The sequence below is a fragment of the Paramisgurnus dabryanus genome, chromosome 23 (genome assembly GCF_030506205.2).
Source record: "Paramisgurnus dabryanus chromosome 23, PD_genome_1.1, whole genome shotgun sequence".
Taxonomy (NCBI): domain Eukaryota; kingdom Metazoa; phylum Chordata; class Actinopteri; order Cypriniformes; family Cobitidae; genus Paramisgurnus; species Paramisgurnus dabryanus.
In genome coordinates, this window is record NC_133359.1 from 23,620,435 (window position 1) to 23,634,782 (window position 14,348).

A 14,348-nucleotide genomic window follows, 5' to 3' on the forward strand; every position below is an offset into this window, starting at 1 on the left:
AAACGCTTCAATTCGCTTAGAGCACCTTTAAGACGATAACGAGAAATCATGTTAAGTTATATAACTGTTGCGTTTGATGAGATTGTTTTATTTCATTATGTAAGCTTTCATGTAATGTTTACAACTAAATTGTTAGTAATAGATGTTACAGTATTAGTCCAATTCAATTGTGTGTTAACACGGCACAAGTGTTCAGTTCAACAAACTTACCATAAACGAGCGAGTGGCCCGACAGACGCTATATACACTAAACCATACTGCCACTATTGTCATGTGCTTTCTACATCAGTAACAAAGGGTAACGTCATTGACAGGCGACTACACTGCCCCGTGTCACTGTTTAGAAAGGCAATATTCTCATAATTTACAAATAGTTAAAACATTAGAGATAATCAGCTGAACAAAATATATAACACTGGCCTAGTGGTTTTTTGATATTTTACTGCAAACATCTTACAAATTGTACCTTTAAACAATAAAAGCAGTCTATAGACTTCACACAATATTAAAATCCAGAGAAAAAGTAGGATTTTAACAAGGTTTTAAAAGCAGTTGAGGATATGGAGCGATGGAGGATATGGAGCAATTCTAATGTGACAGCAAGCTGTTTATTAGCAGTGATCTGAGAATCAGAGGAAGATTTTGATCTCTAGATCTATAGCCTACGAGTACAGAAGTTCAGTTAGATATTTAAGGATTTATAGACCAAAAGCAGAATTTTGAAGTTGATACGGAAATGAACAGGAAGCCAAGAATGAACATAAGCTGGGGGTGTGTAAGAGAGAAGCTCGCGCCTACCACAGTATTGATCTGTTTATCCATTTTTAGGTTACTATCAAGAAACCAGAGCGACCACAGAGACTGTGACTCTGTACTGTACATAGACCTGAAGCCAGATAAAACATTTTCATGAATACAATTATCAAGATAGGTCTGAAGTTGGTTAAAACAACTGTCTCTATCAACATAGACATAAAAGGTCAAGAGCACACCGGTCCCAAGTATGGATTTTAGGATACATTTACATTTACATTTAGTCATTTAGCAGACGCTTTTGTCCAGTGAGGTAAACAATAGAAGCAATTATGGCAACACAACGAGGGACAAACGAGCATGCAGCCTGTGGACTGTGATGTGTAGCCAATCATAAAGCGAGGTGACGAGGAAACGAGGATGTACCGGTGTCATGTAAACAAAATCACGGGTCACAACAACTCACATCCATATCATGATGTAGCAAGTATAGTCCATGCTCCCGTTGTCTTGTCTCCGATTCTTTGACCATCGCCTTTTCTTTTGAGAACGTTTTTTGACGGTTAAAAACAAACTGCAAACTATTGCCACTGCATCCTCTTCGTCCGCCATGATTGTTTACTCTGAAATCACGTTTGATCTCGAGAGATTTTGCGAGATTTCCCGTCTGACCTGGGACTGCTCGGGAGTCAAATCGGTTCGTGTGTGATGTGTTGATTTTGCCATGTGGTGGCGCACCACTAACTGTACAACCAAAACTGTTAGACCCGCGATGTTTTATCGCCGTGTGTGGGGTCTCTCAGGGTTGGAAAATCGGCTGAATTTTTTTAATTCGTACCGTCTGAACCAGCCTTAAGCGCAAAGTAACGCATAAAAGTCTCCGCTCGACTAAAGCAGTTGGCAGAGAAACTGTGAAAATAGAAGCTCATGTTACATTTACAGGTTCTGAAGACCTGAGAAGAGATACAACTGTACAGCTTAAGACAGATATGCCTTTGGCTTTTTGATCGACTACTATGTACTATAGGCGGTGACGTCACTGCCTGCGAGAAAACTGATAATTCTCCAAGTCCCATGTAAACGCAGTTGTCTGCATAGCCGGTTTATTGATTTGCATGTAAACGCATGAAAACAGTTTTCTGTAATAAGCAGATTTTTGATAGTTATCCGCTTATTCTGTGCATGTAAATGTACTCAGTGTCAGCAGAGTGTTTTGTGCAACCCAAAGTTTTTGTGCAAAGTTTATGGAGTCACACAGATGTGTATCCACAAGACAGTTGCTGATATGCAGAAGTGTCTGGCGATCATAAATCAGGAGAAATGAGCAGTTTGAGGGGCTGTCCACACGGAGACGCAAATTTTTTACATTTTTTATCGTATTGGCGTTTTGTCCACACGGATCCGGCGTTTTGGGAGACTGGAACCGCTATTTTTTGAAACCGGGTCCTAAAGTGGATAAATCTGAAATCGACACCCTTGCGGTTTCGTGTGTACAGCCAATCTGTATATTTTGTGAAGCGAAAACGTCATCACATCACGTGTCGGCAGCATCACACGTAACAGCAACAACAATAATGGCGGACTACATGATTGTGTTCGTGCTACAGAAACTACTAAGCCTACTAGCTTTATTACAGCAAAATCTATTGTTTCTATGCAATTGTGGTGAGCAACAAGCGATAATGGACAACACCATACGCCACATCCTCTTAGATCCACCACGGAACCAGGAGAAAGACTCCGCTTTTGCTCTTGAAGTTGTTGCGTTTGCCATCACTTCTTCTTCTTGGTTCGTATACAGCGCGCAAGGTTATGCGCAATGCTCAAAGTCTTCTTCTCCGTGTATAGTGTATATCTGTGGCAGAATTACAGCGCCCCATAATGGTCTGGCATATATACTACACCGCTTTCAGTCGGTTTCAGTGATTTCGTGTGTGCGCAGATATTTCTTGAGACGACGCCGTGTTTACGGATTATTTTTTTAGAACGAGGAAAAAAAATATCAGATAGGGAATGCACCGGCTTCGTGTGGACAAAGCCTAAGACAAATAGAAACATAAAAAGTGCGAAAAGCACGCAGAGCGACAGACGGCACACCACATAAACCAACATCATCTTTAAATTAAATGACAGAAGACTACACTGTTGTTGGTTTTTTTTTATATATAACAATTTTGAGGTCATACATGTGCATGGACCTTTTTTTACCACACAGATTTTCCAGGATTTCGGCTGTGCTCATGAATCTTTATCTGAAGCCATTGTTGTTGTTAATTTTGATGTGTGCTTCTCTATATTTTTTGTAGATGAATGACGTAGTAAGAGTAAGTTTCTAATGTGTTATTACATATTTATTGTAAATATCTTATAATCCTGAAATAATCTTGACAAATTGTTCGAAAAAAATGTTGTTTTCGTAATTCCAGGCCATCTGATGATTTAAATTGTATAATGACAGTCATTTTGTTAAGTGTCACTCACCCCATAGGAATACATATTAATTTTAATATATTCATAATGGTAATCTTCTTCAAATGAATCTATGAATCTTCAAGAACCTTGACAACATAAATATCATTAGTATATTATTAATAATAAAGTAGTGACAGTATTTTATTGATTTATTTAAGATTATGCAGCTAACCATTGACACCTAGTGGCCTTTGTTTGTGAAACCACATAAAGTGTGACAGTATATATATATATATATGATAAACTGATTCTGGGGATATTTTAGCAGTCTACCTTTGATTATCTCCTCCACTTAGTATAACGCTGGAGTAATTTTTTGAGAATTACTACACCACCACTAGGTGAGTTGTTGTGGGTCAGAATGGACGTCCCATCCCACTCTCTTGCCCAATCAGCATAAGTCACTTTGCGTTTCTTGTATCACTTTTCCTTTGCTTTACCAACTCAAATATTTCATGTTTTTTTTGTGTTTACTTTTCCCCATTATAATATTTATGGTTGCAATGTTGACCTCACACACAGAAAGAGAAAAAGAAAATAAATAACAAAAAGAAACCACATATAAACATCACATCAGAAATCAGTCCGTTAGTCTTCTTCATTTCCAACATTAGCATTGTCATTAGCATTACCAATTTCCTGACTATCTTCTTCAACCGGTATACTTCTTTGTTGTTAATCAACCCTTCCGACAAAAACATCATAGTTTTGTCCATGAACTGTTTAATATTAGAAAAAAATTTTCAACTTGCACCCCTCTCTTGACGTCCCGGCCTGCTCTCCTTCATCAGTATTGCCCCCATCTGCCACATTGTTTTTTCTTGGACAGGCACACATTAAATGACCCACTTCTTCACAATTGAAACATTTTATTTTTCCGTTGTAGCATAAATTACATAATCAAATTCGATCACTTTCAAGTGCAACGATAACTCCAGTTCTTCCTCTTCTTTCAGAATCATATAAAAAAATCGTCTAAATGAAATGACGTGTAAGAATTACAGACGGACTCTAAACAGATTCCACTCCAACTTAAAACAAGCTCATCATAAAAGCCTCGATTATTATAGAAGTAATCTCAGTTCAAGCAATACAACCTTAAGTGATATTTTATTAATTATAGTATTGGAGCAAAAGTGAGACTTCATGTCAAGGGGGGTCTATGATAATTAAAGACCTCTGTTTACACATCATTTTAATCATTGGGTGAGCACTGGAGCCTAATCAGATCCATTCGACCATTTGATTAAGTACTCCTTTGGTGACTGTAAGGCATTGAGCCATTTACATCTTTATTCATATGTTATAGGGGTACAGCATTAGCATTTGGAAATGAGCACAAAGAGTGAGAGTGGCCATTTACATTATTATTCTTGATTTACATCTCAAAGGGTACAGCATTAGCATTAAGGGTGGGAGAACATTTCTGAAGCGAACCCACTTCTGCAGTTAGGTCGTTTGATTTTTTTGCATATTTTACATTAAATGTGTAAAAGTTCTGAAATCATTCATCATTGTTTTATTATTTTACCATAAAAACCTGCCTTCATTACAAACGAAGAAGTCCAAGATTCTGTGTGTATTGCTTTAATAAATTCTTCACCATGCAAATAAGATAAATGAATATATGTTTTTGTTTCACAGCATCACAAATAAATGCCAACAATGTCTTTAACAATGCAAATATCCTCTAACAAATAAAAGGCTCTGGTAAAGCTCATGCCAGAAAGATATCTCACTATTACTCATACAAATAGTTTACACTTAGTATAACATTTTGAGGTTGTAAACAATGTTGCAGTTTTAAGGTTAAAGCAACCAGTTTTAATTAAGTGTTTGTATGATGAAGCCTATATCTGAATACCAACAGCATCTTTCCATTGGGTTTTACTGTATTACATAAGTGACCTGGTAAAACTTTCATTATATGGCAAAGAATAATTACTATAGTATTGTGTAGTATTAACTATGGTAAATTAATTAACTAGTAGACAGCAGCAGGAGTGTTTCATGCTTAAAATGTGCATGTTTGTTGTGGACCGGACAAAATTGAAACTTTGTCATTGCTCGGTTTTCAAAGTGCATTAACATTGCAAAATCATTGCACAACTCAAACTAAAGTCTATATATCAAAACTTCAGCCTTTTCATTTAAAAGATATCTGAACACCACTAGATGCTTTATAAACATGGAAACTCTTCAAATGAAAAAGTGGGTGGCTCTTAAAAGAGCCTTTGGGGTGTTGAAAGCTTCAACAGATTTATTTGGAGCTGGTGTACTTAGTGACAGCCTTTGTCCCCTCAGACACGGCGTGTTTGGCGAGTTCACCGGGCAGCAGCAGACGCACGGCGGTCTGGATCTCTCTCGATGTGATGGTGGAGCGCTTGTTGTAGTGAGCGAGACGAGAGGACTCACCGGCGATACGCTCGAAAATATCATTGACGAAAGAGTTCATGATGCCCATGGCCTTAGAGGAAATCCCGGTGTCAGGATGAACCTGCTTCAGGACCTTGTAGACGTAGATAGCATAGCTCTCCTTCCTGGACCTCTTGCGCTTCTTGCCGCCCTTTACAGCGGTTTTAGTAACGGCCTTCTTGGATCCCTTCTTAGGAGCGGGCTTTGCTGGCTCAGGCATGTTTACTATGTCAAATTAACACAATGAGTGAAGATTTGAGTGTGTGAAGAAGCATATATACACTGGCCATGCAAATTTTTTAGAGACTGTAGCCGTATCTTCTGATTGCGGTATGTGATTGGACAAAGAACACGAATGGATGTCATTGGAGTAGCTGTAAACCAAGTAAGCCAATCAGTGTCTTCGAAGCTTAAGTCCCGCCTACCGCCTCATGTTTGAATCGCCATATGCGTTTGAGGGTTGTTTTACTTTCCCGCTCAATTTTGTACACAATGCTATTGCTTATTATACTATAAAGTTTTTGGTTACAATTCACTTGAAGGCGTGTTCATAAGACTGACATGACACCTGCTATGAGCATGAAGGAGATTTTATGCACAATTCTATTCCAAGATTTATTTACTCGAAGAAAACAAAATTAATCCACCACTTTTAGTCGAAAAACATGTAATGAAGTTTGTATGCTAATCTTGTCCTGTCCTTCATTTTACATTTGTGTAATAAACTGATAGCATGTAAAGCTTATGTGACAAAGTTAGACTATGATATTTAGCGTCTGTAAGCAAGATCTATAATGTATGTATGTATCATTACTACGAAGAAAACTTTAGAACTGGATTGTTATTTCAGTTGTAAAATTCTGTAAGCGGTTTTACGTGTCATAATGCTTGGCTTACACATCATTTCTAATGTCCAAAATTAACTAAAAAGTATCACGACCAAAACGGTCCAAATAGATACACAATACCAAGAAAGATCGTGATGAGAAAGCTTAATCTTAAAGAACAAACTGATTTATACTAAAACGGACACGTTAACTCTTTATTTGAGAAAATGGGTGGCTCTTAAAAGAGCCGTTTGGGTTTGCGTGATTTAATCATTTAACCTCCGAAACCGTACAGAGTGCGACCCTGACGCTTCAGAGCATAGACGACATCCATGGCGGTGACGGTCTTTCTCTTGGCGTGTTCAGTGTAGGTGACGGCGTCACGAATAACGTTCTCCAAAAACACCTTCAACACACCGCGGGTCTCCTCATAGATCAGACCGGAGATTCGCTTGACTCCACCACGGCGAGCGAGACGACGGATGGCGGGTTTGGTGATTCCCTGGATGTTATCACGCAGAACCTTGCGATGACGCTTAGCGCCTCCCTTACCGAGTCCTTTACCACCTTTGCCTCTTCCAGACATGACTTCAGTTTCTCGTATTAAAACTGCACAACGGAGTGCTGTGATACAAGACTTTACAGTTGCTTACAGGACCTGATGGAAACACTTAAATGAAGGCGGAGCCAGCAACGTACTTCTAGTTCGACCCACCTTCTCAATCATTTATTGCCACAAAGACATCACATTTGATTTTTTTACGTTTACCAAATTATGATTTTCGCACCTACACAACACAACATGCAGCCACGCTTGTTTACAGTAAATGTGTTGTTTTACAGATGCAGCAATGTTAACCCAAATGTAAAGAACTTAATTTTTTGGTGGTTTATCCGATATTTAATAGTCACTTACGTATGGTAGTGTTTACAGATGCAATTGTCTAGAAACTAATATTTAACCATTTTATACTCAAGCGAAAACCGTGAATCCTTAACTTTTACATTTTTAGTTCGTAAACCCGGAGCACGAGAACAATTTCTTATTTTCTTGCTGTGCTTAGACGTCACTAACCCTCAAGTTAGTGGTTATATAGTCAGTAGATTGTAGTGCTTACATTACTAAAAATGAATTAGATTAAACCAAGGGAACTCAACTTTGAATTCACAAACTAATACTTCCGTTCAGTTACTTTTAACAACAGTTTTAAAGTTAATAAACTTCTCTTAAAAATATCCATAAGAGTTTAAGTTCTGAAATTCTCTCGTTCGGTGGAATTGTGGTGGCTCTTAAAAGAGCCTTTGTGTTGATGCGGATGACGTTGAATTTAAGCGCGTTCACCACGAATGCGGCGGGCCAGCTGGATGTCTTTGGGCATGATTGTGACCCTCTTGGCGTGGATAGCGCACAGGTTGGTGTCCTCAAACAGACCGACCAAATAAGCTTCGCTGGACTCCTGCAGGGCCATGACGGCGGAGCTCTGGAAGCGCAGATCAGTCTTGAAGTCCTGGGCGATTTCTCTCACCAGACGCTGGAAAGGCAGCTTACGGATCAGCAGCTCAGTAGACTTCTGATAGCGGCGGATTTCTCGCAGCGCTACGGTACCGGGCCTGTAACGATGAGGCTTCTTCACACCGCCGGTAGCTGGGGCGCTCTTGCGGGCAGCTTTAGTAGCGAGCTGCTTCCTGGGTGCTTTGCCTCCAGTGGATTTACGAGCGGTCTGCTTTGTTCTTGCCATGACTGAAGTCAAATCTCTTCTTCGTAGAAAAGTGAATACAGAACCACGCTCAGAAAGCTGCTTTTAAAGACTAGAAGATCACGAGCTCAGAGGGCGGAGACAGTAAACTGGCGTGTGATTGGCCAATTTGTGACGTCTACTGGCCATTGGCTCTTTTTAAACGAGCAGAAGCGGTTTGTTCCCGCTCGATATCCTTTATTTAGTTTAACGCCACATTTAAGTTTAAAGTCATGTGTAATTACTAATTTGGAGTGTTCTGATAAAAAAAATGTGTTACATAAAAAGTAAAAGACATCACCAGTATGAAAGCGACCCTGACACACAAATAATATAATCGCGATGTGATCTCGGACATTCTTTAACAGCATATAATGTTCAGTGTGTATTTTTGAGCCTTCAGTGATTTTAGTCCAGGGCTTTTCGAACTATGGTGCCAAGAATCACCAAATATGGTTAAGGTTTATGTGAGGAACCCGCTTTTATGTAAAAAGAAACACAAGGAGTCTAATCTATAAAAACACTGTTTGAATTTAAATAGCACTTAACGCTGGACGTATGGTTTATATCTGCATGAAGAGACATTTTCAATTCAATTCTATTGCAGAAATTCGGTTTCACGGCAGCTTTACAGAGAATATAACATTACATCACGAAGATAAAGAGCAAAGTAGAAAACACTAGAAATTAACAATTTTTGAAAGTAGGCTTGTACTAAAAAAACAGGACAACCCCTGACCAGTTTGAAAAAATACAGCTTAAACCAATTTCACCATAATATTGATATTTCTTAAACCATTTTTGTGTTGCATATTGAATGAAACACTTATAAATGATTTATACAAAAAACCTCAAAAAAGTTCGCTCTCTTAAAGGTCAAGTGGGTGGCTCTTAAAAGAGCCTTTTTTTATTTGTGGAGAAACCGCATTTACTTTGCCTTGGCGGGCTTTTCGGTCTTCTTTGGCAGCAAAACAGCCTGAATGTTGGGCAACACACCGCCCTGAGCGATGGTCACGCGACCCAAGAGTTTGTTCAACTCCTCGTCGTTACGCACCGCCAGCTGTAAATGGCGGGGAATGATGCGAGTCTTCTTGTTGTCACGAGCGGCGTTTCCAGCCAACTCCAGGATCTCAGCAGTAAGATACTCGAGCACAGCGGCGAGATAAACTGGAGCTCCAGCACCGACGCGCTCTCCATAGTTACCCTTGCGAAGAAGTCTGTGAACGCGGCCTACAGGAAACTGAAGTCCGGCCCTGGATGAACGAGTCTTAGCCTTTGCTCTGGCCTTTCCACCGGTTTTGCCTCTGCCGCTCATTTTCGATTTATTCTTGTAACCACAAAAATATGTGATTCAATGATGTTGTTTCCAGTATTTAAGAGCTGCTTTATTTGCCTATTGGTTGAAGTCTGTGAAAAGTTCAAACCAATCACTGAACTTCCCTCCAAACGCTAAAGCCCGCCCCTTCTATCTTTCTGCCTGCCTTTGTTTTACAATTTTCGCTTATATTCACGTTTATAGATTTGGCAGATTCTTTCATCCAACTTACAGTTCATTATAATGTATACATTTATATGTGTTTATCTGTATGTGTTACATGAGGACAGATGTTTAAACTGGCAGAAACTGAAATAAAGAAACTGAACAAACATAAACAAGCCAAGGTGGAACGTAGTAAAGAATTTTTACTTTTCTAGTGAACAAAATACAAGCATCTGTACTGTATCAGTGTTATTATGCTGCAATAACTTTTACTTACAGCTTTACTCTATTGCACGTCATAAATACGAAACTTCTTTAACTTTAATACTCAAGTTAATTAAAAATCTAATGCTTTCTAATGGCAAAGACGCTGCAAAATCTATGTGGCACTACAGTAAAAAATATCAGAGACTTCTTAGTAGAAGCACTATTTTATTTAGTATTGATTGTTTTAATAAATCAAATTCAGAAAATTAACTGCAAAAAACATTACACATATTGAAACATTGCTCTTTAAAGGGCTGGTGGGTGGCTCTTAAAAGAGCCTTTGAGTGTAAAAAAAAGTATTGACTTTATTTCTTTTTGGGCGCTGCCTTTTTAGGCTTAGCTGCTTTGGGCTTTGCCGTCTTGGGTTTAGCAGCCTTCGCTTTCTTGGGGCTCTTCGCTGCTTTCTTAGGAGCCGCTGGCTTCTTTGCTTTCTTGGGGCTCTTTGTTGCCTTTTTAGCGGTGGTGGCGGCTGGTTTCTTCACTTTCTTGGGTGATTTCTTAGCGGCAGTCTTCTTTGTCGCTGCAGTCTTGGGCTTCTTGGCAGCGACGGGTTTCTTGGCTGCGGGCTTCTTTGCTTTAGGAGCGGCTTTCTTCGCTGGTTTTGCCTTGGTCTCTGCCTGCTTTTTGTTCAGTTTGAAAGACCCGGAAGCGCCGGTGCCTTTGGTCTGGACCAGAGTGCCTTTAGTCACCAGATTCTTGATGGCGATCTTGACGCGGGCGTTTTTCTTCTCCACGTCGTAGCCACCGGCGGCGAGCGCTTTCTTCAGGGCGGCGAGAGAGACACCGCTCCTCTCCTTGGAAGCCGAGACAGCTTTGACGATGAGGTCACCCACGCTTGGTCCGGTTTTCTTTGCTTTTGCAGCGGATTTCTTTTTAGGCGCTTTGGCCGGCGCTGCGGCAACAGCTGGGACGGTTTCTGCCATTTCTTTACGCGTATGTAGGATCACACAGTAAACAAAATATCAGTAATGAGGAGTAGTAGAGCTCGCGGCGTTTTTACACAGCACATGAGAACCATATAGACTCAACCGGTACAGCTCAGTGTCTATGCGCCTCCACGAGCCGCTGGCGTGTGTTTTCTCCTCTAACATTTACAATAAAACTGGAGTATTTAAACACATTGGCGCGATGAGAACAATGTAATTACAGAGCAGAGGCTCACAGCTATATATTGAAACTTAAACACGTGTGAACAAAGGGTTATTTTGGCATCATCATATAAAATTCAAGATAATCATCAGCCGCTGGATGAAGCTGCTTATGGTTTTCATGAGTTTTTCTCGTTTAATGTTTATTGACAGGTCGAGCGCGTCTTTTGTGTTTTAAACAGACACTTTGTTAAATCGCTTGAATTAAATGAACATCACTGAAGGACTTGTGAAATGTTATATAAAGTAGTTGTTTTGATCATCTTGAAGCACACGCGCCATCCAGAGGCTACCTGTTACTTTGTCTATGATAAGTTGATATAATTTTCTTTGTGTATGTGTTTGTCAATCAAATTGTCCCATGATCTCTCCATTCAGCAAATGAGTGTCTCCCATGTAGGTTTGTCATTGCCCCAATATGCTGCAGGATTTCATGCATCAGAATCAATGAAAAGCTAAAAGTGATTCAGTGGCATAGTGTGTAGGCCATGGGATCAAATCTCTGGCTGCTGGGACATAGGGGAGTGTCTCAGTGTTTGTGGGAGACCTAAATATATACAGCAGGGTCTTATTGCACATCATAAGTGTTGTTGCATAATACAAAGTAATGTACTGCATAAACATTTAACCCAATATTACAAGTTTTTACAGTGGAATTCAAGTGTTAAACTGTATATAGATGTGTTATACAGTAAGGTACGGCGGGAATATTCACACAATGTGCAGAATGTTAGGGTGGAGGAGAAATAATCTAACCATTTGGGGGCGGTTGGTCAGGAAGATCCATTGGCAGAAAGATGAGGAGAGACCTTAGTATAGCCGATTGGCTAGTAGTCTGTCAGGGATGACTGCATTGAATGCAGAGCTGTGGTCAGTACAGAGCATCCTCACATGAACCTCATTCACACAGCAAATACCCATAAAAGTGTCTAAAGCTAAGATCATTTAGCAGCATAAAAATAGCACGTCACACGCTCCTTTATAGTCTTATCATAAACAAAAATGCACGCAAGTGGTTTCTGGAGAGAGAAATAACGGATAATAAGCAAACTTCAGATGCTGCAGAAAAAACCTACCAAGTGCAGGACTTTAACCCTTGTATTGTGTTCGATTTTCGTGACGATTTTGATGGAGCGGGTCACATTGACCCGCATTGGATTCAATGCAATTCCTTACATATCAAATTATGAAAAACAAGAAGGAATTTGGTATGAACAGGACCATTATAGCATCAGTATTTCTCACACATTACAAACACTTAAAATTAAAAAGTATGATTTAAAAAAATGCATTTAACCACAATTTTTAACAAAAACTGTTGCAACATTTTAATTTTTTAATTTTTCAACATGTTTTTTTTACATACCTATGTTTAAAACATCCTACATAAACAATTTAATATTGCTGTGAAATTAAATTAAGCTTTTATTTTTCTAAATATGCTCATCTTTTTTTCTTGAGGCTCATTGTACAAATTCAAGAAATCCCTGTTTATATGATGTGCACACATCAAGCATGTGCTTTCTGACTTCTTGCATTTTACACAAATGGTGCTTATTTTGTGGGGCACAGCTGGCATCACCTGTGTTCACCTCTGGATTTTTTGTGGGTCTGAATTCATCTGCTTTACATAGTATTTCATATACATTTAAACAGAAATGATAGTTCACATTTACTTTTCTGTGTCTGAGGAAGTTTTTGTAGTACTGAAAATAGTAAGAAACAGCTCACTTTTCCCTTTCCAGAGTAGTAAAACACCAACATAAACGCAATAAATGTTTTTAATTTGTGTCTATACAGTTGCCTTGGAACAAACAAATATGGGTCAAATTGACCCGCAAACATCAAAATTGTAAAAAAAATGCATTATTTAAAAAAAAACACTTCTAAACACATCAGTGTATCCTAACTTTGCATGCATGTTCATGACCCTAAATGAGAAAAAAGTGACAAAATGTCTGGAAGAAACCGGTAACTTAAGTAGTATTTCATATACATTGTGAATAGAAATGATAGCTCACTTTTACCAACTGTGTCTGTAAAAGTCTTTTTCAGTACTATAAAAGTGAGAAGAAGCATTTTTACCCCCATTTCAGGATAGTAAAACACCAATATAGCAACAAACACTAAAAATATATATTTCATTTAGGTCTATACAGTTGCTTTTGAACAAAACAAAACCTCAAAATCGTTACAAAATTATTTTGGTACTTCAAAACATATCAGCATGTCCAAACTTTGCATGCATGTTCATGGCGGTAAATGAGAAAAAGTCACAAAATTTCAAGAAAAAAAATCACAGGTTAACTGGTTTATCCGACAGCTTAAAAATCAAAAAGGGTCAAATTGACCCAGAACATAAGGGTTAAATACGTGAGGTGTCTTTACAGGATCTTTACGGTGTGAACGCACAAACAGATTCTGAAAAATCATTGACAGTGTGAATGAACCCAAAATCAATCAATCCCGGACAAATCCTGGATGCATTTTCCATGTTGGGTGTGGGTGTGGTGTGACGGTCTCTGACGATTTTACCTCGAATCAAACAAAGAGCAGTTGAGTTCTTCTGCTAGAGAGGCATTGGCATCAAAGGTCTTGTGAGTGTTGCTTTTGTAGTTTATGAGGTGCTGAATTCCCTTGCCAGAGTCGTTGTGGGTCATTGTTTATTAAGTGGTCCTCCATCTCTCTTTTGTACTCTGCTTTTGCATCTCTGATGGTCTGCACAGATTTGTAAAGGTCTTTGTCTCTGGCAGCATTGGGAGCCTTTAAAGGCTCGTACAGACTACATGACTTTTAAGTGTGGGCCCCAACTATTCCCCAGCTGTTCACACTACATGACTGTAGAAGTTGTGTTGAAGTTCTTGAGCTGTTCACACCACATGACACAATGTGATTGACCCACAACAGGAGGTCACACAGTACACAGGTTAAGCACAACGATTTTATTTTGTTTCCAAACCATGGTTAAGGTAATAAGAGAAATTAAAGTCGCCATGAAACGGAAGTAGCGATTGCCTTATTTTCCCCGTGGTGACGTATATCCGAATGAAACGGCTTTTGAGATGAAATAAGGCAGGGCTGGATTTGAATTTGTCCATCGAGATCTGATTGGATCGTTTGAAGTTGGGTCGTGTCGCTAATTGCTAATCACTGCGATCTTCTCCCGGACCCCGCCCACCTGCCATACTTTTGACCGGAAGTGAAGAGAGATCGTTTTGAGGAGGGGAGGAGATTTGCATTTTTGATTAAA

The 14,348-nt window shown here is 39.2% G+C and overlaps 5 protein-coding genes across 5 annotated transcripts in view; all 5 read right to left on the reverse strand.

The window, feature by feature from the left end:
• Positions 1–5,485: 5,485 nt before the first annotated feature.
• LOC135781065 (histone H2B-like) lies at positions 5,486–5,860 on the reverse strand. Its single transcript, XM_065291379.1, has one exon. It carries the CDS (start codon positions 5,858–5,860, stop codon positions 5,486–5,488), a length of 375 nt encoding a protein of 124 aa, XP_065147451.1.
• Positions 5,861–6,741: 881 nt separating this feature from the next.
• On the reverse strand, positions 6,742–7,053 carry LOC135780802 (histone H4). The gene has a single exon (XM_065291083.1). The coding sequence runs from the start codon at positions 7,051–7,053 to the stop codon at positions 6,742–6,744; it is 312 nt and encodes a 103-aa protein (XP_065147155.1).
• A 710-nt stretch (positions 7,054–7,763) lies between these two features.
• On the reverse strand, positions 7,764–8,206 carry LOC135781042 (histone H3). Its single transcript, XM_065291356.2, has one exon. It carries the CDS (start codon positions 8,204–8,206, stop codon positions 7,796–7,798), a length of 411 nt encoding a protein of 136 aa, XP_065147428.1. The 3' UTR covers positions 7,764–7,795.
• Positions 8,207–9,080: 874 nt separating this feature from the next.
• The window catches only part of LOC135781017 (uncharacterized), a 30,041-nt gene continuing 24,773 nt past the window's right edge, over positions 9,081–14,348 (reverse strand). Inside the window, exons 3-4 of the mRNA XM_065291328.2 lie at positions 12,187–12,193; positions 9,081–9,530 (exon numbers count right to left, since the gene is read on the reverse strand). Coding sequence (XP_065147400.1) covers positions 9,132–9,530; positions 12,187–12,193 — 406 coding nt within the window. The 3' untranslated portion in view covers positions 9,081–9,131. The remainder of the gene's footprint in view (positions 9,531–12,186; positions 12,194–14,348) is intronic.
• Positions 10,256–10,900, reverse strand: LOC135781027 (histone H1-like). Its single transcript, XM_065291338.2, has one exon. The coding sequence runs from the start codon at positions 10,871–10,873 to the stop codon at positions 10,256–10,258; it is 618 nt and encodes a 205-aa protein (XP_065147410.1). The 5' UTR covers positions 10,874–10,900.